The sequence below is a fragment of the Barbus barbus genome, assembly GCF_936440315.1.
Source record: "Barbus barbus genome assembly, chromosome: 1".
Taxonomy (NCBI): Eukaryota; Metazoa; Chordata; class Actinopteri; order Cypriniformes; family Cyprinidae; genus Barbus; species Barbus barbus.
In genome coordinates, this window is record NC_136729.1 from 45244350 (window position 1) to 45253764 (window position 9415).

General features: G+C 34.4%; 1 protein-coding gene across 1 annotated transcript in view; it reads left to right on the forward strand.

The window, feature by feature from the left end:
- Window positions 1–7001, forward strand: part of LOC306881538 (low-density lipoprotein receptor-related protein 4-like) — an 88748-nt gene extending 81747 nt beyond the window's left edge. Inside the window, exons 31-38 of the mRNA XM_079435706.1 lie at window positions 1247–1355; window positions 1626–1770; window positions 2178–2291; window positions 3279–3381; window positions 3467–3531; window positions 3616–3703; window positions 3795–3936; window positions 6353–7001. Coding sequence (XP_079291832.1) covers window positions 1247–1355; window positions 1626–1770; window positions 2178–2291; window positions 3279–3381; window positions 3467–3531; window positions 3616–3703; window positions 3795–3936; window positions 6353–6691 — 1105 coding nt within the window. The 3' untranslated portion in view covers window positions 6692–7001. The remainder of the gene's footprint in view (window positions 1–1246; window positions 1356–1625; window positions 1771–2177; window positions 2292–3278; window positions 3382–3466; window positions 3532–3615; window positions 3704–3794; window positions 3937–6352) is intronic.
- The last annotated feature ends 2414 nt before the right edge of the window (window positions 7002–9415 follow it).

Below are 9415 nucleotides of genomic sequence, written 5' to 3' on the forward strand. Positions count from 1 at the left end.
CTTTTCCTTTCTTTCTTCAGTTGTACACCTATGTAGTTATACTTTGTTTTCAATGCCACTTTACCACTAACAACAGCTGGCTTTGACTGTTCAGGTACTTTCCATAAATAAGGCACAGTTAGTGTACCATTAGGGGAAACAACATTTGGTCCCAAAGTAGCTAGTGACAACTGCGTTAGACAGGCAGACAGACAGGTGGAGCTGGGGAGGAGGAGGGCTGCATAAATGGGGAAAGACATCTATTATATTTAAATATTACATTGTGTTTATATTATTTACTTTAGTTATGGTATTTTCAGGAAAATCAAACAGACATTACATCACAAATCAGAGTTTTAACCTCTTAACTGTCACGATTAGACACTTGGCGCTCTTTTTTATTGTCTTTTTCTCTCTTTTACACTCGATGTATAATGTGAAAACCATTTTGAAATCAGACATTGCATCACCGTGGAAATGGTACTTTAAATCTTTTCAGTGGGCACCTCTCTTTACTGGGTGGTGTCAAGTGTCAGATTACAGAATGTACTACCGTATTTAATAAAAAAAAAAATATATATATATTATCTTAACAAAACATATCATTGGAACATTCAATATGTTCCATATTTGGTGGTAGAAGTAATATTGGGACAGAAATGTATGGATTTTGTGGCACAGTGTCTGAACAAAATTTCACAGGAACCTCAATTTTTGTAACAATCTTCAAATTTGAAACTTATTTAGACATATAAATTAGATTTTATAGCAATTTTAGATTCCAAAATATTTGGTAAAATATTTATTTTACATACAGTAGTCAACATTTGAAATGGATCAAAAAAGATCATCAAACTTGCCCTAAGACAAGAACGTTGTCACAACGTAGGGTTGTCTTTTTCGTTTGACGGTTTTGATCCACTTCAAATATTGACTACTGTAAAAATATACATTTAAATGCTTTCACTTTAGCAAAAATCTGCTGATTGTCTTGTTTAAAAGGTTGACAGTTAAGAGGTTAAACAGTATTTAGACATGTCCCAAATGTTACTGAAAAATAAAACCGCTGATGTAATCTTTAGTTTGACCTCCTGATGCAGAATTTCAACAGTTTTGGGGGCGTCTCTTATTTTTCACTTTGTTCATCTGCTCTAAAAATGGCTTCTTTTTAGCATTTCAGACTCTTTTTTTGTGCCATAATCATGGCAAGTACCTTGAAACATTTTGGAGAACACATAACTGAAGCTTCACGTGATTTCATGTATAGGATCTTTTGGGTGGATGCACACTTGGACCGCATAGAAAGTTCTGACTTGAATGGCAAACTGCGTCAAATTCTCATCAGCCCTGTATCACACCCGTTTGCCCTCACGCAGGTACCTTTCCATATCTGATCCTCACCCTCACTTAATCTCACTCACCTGCACCTTCATCACCCTCTGCTCCACTGACCCGTCCTCTTTCACTTATGTCTCTGCATTTATAACCTTAGCATGTTGTTCTCTTCTTTTGCATCTTTCCATTTTCTGACCCTCCTTTTTCTTCCCATCTTTCCTTCCCTCCCCCTTTTTTTTTTTACCCCCTTTCTTTGTCCCCAGTTGAAACCGGTATACTCTCCTTTAACTCCTTTTTCCCGAATCTCACAGCAAGACCGTTGGATTTACTGGACGGACTGGCAGACAAAGTCTATTCAGCGAGTAGATAAGCATACAGGTCGTAGTAAGGAAACTGTGCTGGCTAATGTAGAGGGCCTCATGGACATCATAGTGGTGTCGCCACAAAGACAGACTGGTAAGATTGACTTGTTGGGACTGAATTGAAGAGTCTACAAGTGTACTTTATTTTTACTGTAATGCACAACGCACTCTTTGAAGGGATTTTATGATGTACCATTTTAATTATCATTAAAGCAAGTCACTACAGGTGAATAAAGAGTAAACTAATAACTAATAGATGTTACCATACTTCTCTATTTGATTAATTGCAGTGAATTAAGACTATTGTTATGTATCAAATGTTTTATGGAATGTTTAAAAATGCAATTGGTATTTTATCATGTGTAATGTGTTTAAGCATGTTGTGTTCAGTAATATTTTCAGGATAGTCACTGATAGACAAACATTGAGCACGTGTGATGAAGAAATGCTGCCATGGCCACTGAAACGAATGTATCCGTAAGATTTACTATGTCTTTCTAGGAACAAATCATTGCGGTGCGAATAATGGGGGCTGCACACACTTGTGTCTTGCGCGGAGTAACAGTTTTGTGTGCGCATGTCCAGATGAGCCTGGCGGCAGACCTTGCTCTACAAGTGAGTTAAACGTGCAATCATTATTATCAAGAAATCACTGTTGAACACTAATTACCATTGGTGTTATTGTAGTATTATTTATTGTATTTAATAATATTTTGGGGCATTTTTTAAGTTTTAGCAATTTTCTAATGTGCTTTTGTCTTTTATTATTTTTGTTTTTGCAATTTTAGTACTTCAACTTAATTATTTTATTTCAATTAGTTGCCATTTATAAATGTTTATAAATTTAACGTTTTTTCATGTGATAGCTTTTTTCAGATTTATTTCAGTTTTAACAATTCAGTTTTAATTTGAAGTACTACATTAACCCAATTAAGCCTATATTGTTTTCTAGAAATCTGAATAAGAGCATGCCTTTATCAGTCAGATTTGATGTAAACACCCTCATTAAGAATATCCATTGCAAGTGAATATTTGCATGTCTTTATTATTAATTACTAATTAATTAGCATAAATAGTGATTTATTAGTAATATTATGTATTAGTTTTTCATATTTCTAATTCTATTTAGCTTTAGTTGATTACAATTGCAACACTGATTATCATTATCAACCATATTAAACCAAAATTCTGTTATCTAGAAATTTGAATAAGAATATATGAATCAGAATTGTGGCCTATGTAAACACCCTCATTCTCATTCATCCATTGCAAGTGAATATTCATGTATATTTGCATGCCTTTATTCATTCATTTCAGTTTTAGTAATTTAAGTACATTATAAAGGTTTTTTATGTAATGCTCACATTTTATTTCAGTTTTTTTTTAATGAGTGCAACACTGATTATCATAACCAGATTAAGCCATTATTCTGTTTTCTAGAAATGTTTATAATATACCCGTTTGAGTCAGAATTGTGGCCTATATAAGCATCTTTCCATTGCAAGTGAATAATAAGTGAATGTCTTTTATTATTATTTACAAAATAAAAAATAGCATACTGGAAATAGAGTCTGTAATATTCCAATTCTGTTTCTGGACTAGTCTCTGGTTACATTCCCACGGCTCCTGAGAAGGACTCCAAAGGTACTCAAGCCCCCAAAAAACACCCCACAGAGAAACCTCATCAGGGCCTGTCAGGGGTCAAGTAAGTCAGCTATCAAATCTAAAAAAAAAAAAAAAGGGTTTTTTTAAGAATTAATGGAGTAAATCCGATCATTTTCTCCTCACAGTTGTACAGATTCAAGTCTCAATCTAGAGGACTGCATCCAGAACAATGTGGTGTCTGCACCTCGTGGTAAATAATTACAACTCTGATTTTAAATAGTTGTATAAGAGTAAATCAAGCATGAATTGACCATTTGCACTTCTCTTTATGAAGATGAGAGCCCTCATATCAGCTACGTGATTGGTGGAGCTCTGTCGATACTGGCCATCCTGATACTCATCGCTGCGTTCATTATTTACAGGTAAGGTTTAATGAAGCACTTTATGAATGCATTACTTTTCTCAGCTGCTCAAGATGAATATTTGATTATGTTGCTATTGTTTGCTTTCAAGGCACAAAAAATTCAAGTTTGCAGATCCAGGAGTGAGCAACTTGACTTACAGCAACCCTTCATACAGGACATCAACACAGGAGGTTAAAATAGAGACCGCACAGAAACCTGCAATAAACAACCAGCTGCGATATAAAAAAGAGGTATTGTTTAATGCTCTAGTCTTTGAAGATTTCACAAAAGAATCATTTGACGTCAGCCATGACTGATATAATTGTTCTCATCAAGATGAATTGGTTTTATATTTTTCATGAGCAGTATTTTACAGCGTCTCAGACCCCGCTCATCTTTTTCCCCCGTGTTCTCCATGACAGCTCAATCATCCTTACAACTCCCTTTCTCCTTTCATCTTTTGACATCCCCCCCCTTTATTTTCATCAGAATGGCAAACAAGGTAGTTCAACAAATTGGGAAAATATTGCTTCCCATATTTAAAGTCAGCCGTGTGATTGTGACCAACTGCTTGATCTCAAATCCTTCTTGCATGTAATCAGAGTTTTGTACTAGAGTGCAAAGAGATAGCGTTTATAATTGTTGCAATTTGTTAAAATGATAATGCATTGTTATAGGCTAGTTTCTTAGTGTATTCTGCCTGAGGTTGCATGAATTGTGAGCATTGCCTGTGAAGTGCAGTGGTTGCAGTGTTTGTGTAATTTTTCCATAATGCCATAAAAAGAAGTACTGTGCAGTTTTAAAATCAACATTAAATTCCCAACCAGTCAGTGCATCACATTATTGAATTAAAATGGGTTGTGAGTGCAGTTTCATGTTGACTTGATGATTGCAATTCTATACATTACAGTAACTGTTCTATAATACAGTATATACAATGTATACATACATAACTGTACTACTAAAATTAGTGAAGTGTGCTTAATTGTATTAAATAGAATGTGCATGTGAACTTGATTATAATGTGTGTTGTTCGATATTAAATTTAATGTTAATATATTTTAAATATACTAAATTTCAGCTTCATCACACAAATGTCACATATATATTTAAATACATGACATACGAGTTTTTATAGAAATTAAATTGGGGTATATTCCAGTTTACTATAAATGTTTGTAGGTACAACCCAGCTATAAACTTTAATCATATTTTTAAAATAATAGAAGTAATCCAAGATGTAGATGAGTTTGTTTCTTCATCAGATTTGGAGAAATGTAGCATTGCATCACTTGGTTGCTCTGCAGTGAATGGGTGCCGTCAGAATGAGAGTCCAAACAGCTGATAAAAACATCACAATAATCCACACCACTCCAGTCCATCAGTTAACATCTGGAGAAGAGAAAAGCTGTATGTTTGTAAGAAACAAATCCATTATTGAGACATTTTAACTTTAAACCTTTGCTTCCAGCTAAAATATGAGTTCATAATCAATAATAATGCTTCCTCCAGTGGAAAAAGTCCTCCTCCTGTTGTCCTCTCACATCAAAGTCCCCCCTCATATTTGTTTAGAATTGTTTTTGCGTGTAAACTGTGCTTGATCTGTGCTAATGTCTCTCCTTACTAAGAGAAAATGACTTTTTCACTGGAGAAATCAATATTATGGATAGAGGACTCATATTTTAGCCAAAAGCGATTGTTTGAAATTAAAAACGTCTTTTAAAGATTTTTCTTTTACAAACACGCAGCTTTTTGCTTCACAAGACATTAATTGATAGACTGGAGTGTTGTGTTGTGTATTGAGATTCTGACGGCACCCATTCACTGCAGAGGATCCACTGCTGAACAAGTGGTTTAATGCTACATTTCTCCAAATCTGATGAAGAACAAACTCATCTACATCTTGGAGTACATTTTCATTTTTGGGTGAACTATTCCTTTAAGTGGGTCAAAAGCACTCTTATTGCATTTAATATAAATTTGTAACATTCAATTGCAATTAACACGCAGTTAAGTGTCTGAAAACATTGCATGCATTTTACACTTTGTTCTTTTAAATTATATTATCATATTAAGTCCTCTTTTTAAAAGTATGCTAAAGTGCACTTCTTTTTCACAGTAATTACAGTCAAACCACAATTTATTCAGACACCTTCAACATTTTTCACATTATCACAGTTTATTCGCTATAGTTTAGAAAATGGTAATAAAATATGACGAGTTAAACTGTCAGAACAAATTCATCTTGATAATGTCGGATAACTTTGATAGAAAAGTATGTGAGGAATTCAGTTGAAATTTAAGCACACAGTTAGATAATACCAATTTAGGTCAACCAGTTACCAAGCAATGCTTAATTTTGTTTAGATGGTGTAAAAAGGTCACATTAGCAATTAAAGAAAAACACTTCAGCAAAACACGGTCAGGTCGAAGTGTCTAAATATTTTTTGATCCCAAATTTTACTAGTATGAAGTAAATACTGTATGAAGAATTTTTGGGTGTAATATGTCACAGTTTATTTTGCTATCCTCACTTACATAAATTAACTATAGTGTCCTGCACCCACTAGTAAATCAAAACAAGTCAAATTATATCTGGTGTCTGAATAATTTTTGGTTTGAGTGCATGTCTGTCCAATTGAATCCCACTTCAAATGCTGTCTGTAGGTCCAGGGCGTTTGTGATGGAGGCTACACTACAGAGAAGATCCGCATCGTGGAAGGAGTGTGTCTGCTCTCAGGAGACGATCTTTACTGGGAAGACTTGAGACAGTTGAAGGCGTGCCGAGGAGCTGGGCTTCACGCCTGCATGCGTACAGAGACCGTCTCGCTACAGGTGAGCTCCGCCTCTCTGAACGACGGAGAGACCGAGCAGCTACTGCAGGGCGACCAATCAGAGTGCTCGAGTATCAGCACCGCCCACGCCGTGACGGCTCAGCATCACAGCACGCATCCCGACACCGGCTGGGTCCCCAACCGTAAAGCCTCTACTGAGAGCGAAGTGTGAAACTGTACTAACAAGCACGGTCAGCATGGGGGCAGAAACTTCTGAGCAGAAAAAGGCTTGAATACACTGTTATTAGAAGTCAAACAGGTAGGTACGGTCATACGGACCATATATATATATATTTATTAGTGCTGTCAAACGATTAATCGCATCCAAAATGTTTATATTTTAAATATATTTGAAGAGTTCATTTGCATAAACAGATAACTCCATTTATTTTCAAAAATCCAATTTTTTCATTGTGCATTCTAATTAATCTCAGACTGCAGTTTTTTTTATTAGATTAAAAAATAACTAAAAACAGCTAACTAACAATAAAAACATAATAACATAATAAAAAACATGATTTTTCAGTTATGTTTTTGCAAATAAACTCTTATTTTATATATTATATAAATTATATATTATATAAATATAAATATATACATGCAAATATTTTCAAAATATATACTGTATGTGTGTGTATTTATATATAAAGAGTTCATTTACAAAAACAGAAAAAACTCAAAAATCATGTCAAACTGCAGTTGGGTTATTTTGATTAGGTTAAAAAATAGCAAAAAAAAAAAACAAATGCAGCTAAATAAAACATAACATCATAAAAAACAGAGTTATCGTTTTCTGCAAATAAACTCTTCATATACATAATAAATATACACAATACACATATACAACACATCATGATTAATCGTTTGACAGCACTAATATATATATACTTAAGCAACTGACACTGAGGAAAGCTAATGCATACATGCACCAACAGCCAAATTAACTGTAAATACATTTGAGACAGACCTCATACTTGAACGTTTCCTTTGCATTACTCTAAACATCAATAATACACGTATAAAAACGGTACGGCGACATTCGTGCACACAAACCCTCCATCATCTCGCTCCGTTCATCTGGATCGCCTCTCCTCTCCTTTCGGACTACGCAACAGCTTTTGTGTAAACTACAGAGAAGGACGAAGCACGCTGGAGTCAGAGACCTTGTGAGAAGGAAACCGAAAGAGTCTGACGGATATTTTGAGCCTTTTTTGTATACGAGAGAAACTGTTTGAAGTAAACTGCTTTGTGTTTCTAATGCGAGCCGGTTTAGTAAACGCTCTCGCGAGGTGTCAGCATCCAGCCCTCATCTTGCCACGATGAAATGTATTTATGAACTTTCTGTACTTTGGATTGGGTTTTTAATGTTTTCTTCTTCTGAAGTAGTTTTAAAAGCATCAAGACTCGTTCACACACGTTTGTGATGGTGCCAAAGGACAGGATTCACACACTCACGAAGAACCTGTTTTTCAGTTACACTCAATATTTCTAATAAATCCATTTTAAAGAGTATTACAGTTATTTTGTCAAGAATGAAGCCAGTTTTTAAATGTGTCAAAAGTTTGGAATAATTCCGATTTTTTTTTTTTTTTATGGGTCTACATAATTTCACCACGGCTGCATTTATTTGATCATAGTAATATTGTGACATATTACCATTTTAAAGAACCGTTTTCTATGTGAATATATTGTAAAATGTAATTTATTTCTGTGATCAAAGCTGAATTTTCAGCATCATTACCCCAGTCTTCAGTGTCACATGATCCTTCAGAAATCATTCTAATATACTGATTTACTGCTCAAGAAAAGTAAAAAATATGATTTCTGCTATTCAAATGTAAAAGAACGAAAGTAATTGAATAGTTTTATTCAGCTAGGATGCATTCAGACATTTATAAGGTTACAAAAGATGTATATTCCTAAAAACAAAATGCACAAAAATATTAACTGTTTTCAACATTTATAATAAGAATCGTTATTAATATTTGAGCACCAATAGTAGTAAATACAGCCTTGGTGAGCATAGAGACTTTACAAAAACAGTAAATAATGTTAATTATTCCAAACTTTTGGCTGGTAGAGTGTCATATACAGTATATATGTATATAAATATGGTACATGGTTCTGGCTTATCTTCTTATGATGTTATGAATCTGTTCAGAGTTGATTTAGCAACCAAAACAAACCCCAGTCAACCAGTAAAGCACCTTGCACTTGCACATGATTTAGCCGTCTATGAAAAGATAAGGCTATGCTAATGTGTGAGTGAACGTCACAGAATCACGTCCAGGTCATGTTTACTCCAAAATGAAAAGAAACGCCGTTTTCTTATATTGAGTAAGCCCATTATTTCTCAATACCGTAATGCAAATAATAAAAGATTCTCATTATTGTAATATATTTGAGTTGTAAAGTATTTATACATCAGTGTTTTTGTATTTCCTGCTGATTTAAATCATTTTACTTGCAGTAATACCATGAATAAAACATACTGTCATTAGAATCCAATATGAGATGTGATATTTAGGATGCATTTAATGCTCATGGAAAATAATCTCACTTTGCAAAAGTGCAAAATATTCTAAAATAGACTCTTAATGCGAAACGGTTTCTTTTTATTATGCGTCGAGCTTGACTTGGACGTGTGTTTTGTGAGATTCCCCTCTATATTTGGAGATGTTTATGATGCTTTTTTTTGTACAGGTTTATTTTTTTATATGGATTATGAACCCATATGTATTTGAGTTGTCAGAAGCACCTTGGAGGAAGTTCTCCGGGGTTCAGGACTATGTTTTTGCTGCTAAACTCAAACTTATTGGTCTTGGCAGCTCAGATTGTTGCGAGCGGAGATGATCGCTGTTTAGTTCCTCTTCCTCCCCTCCTTGTTTTTCAGAAA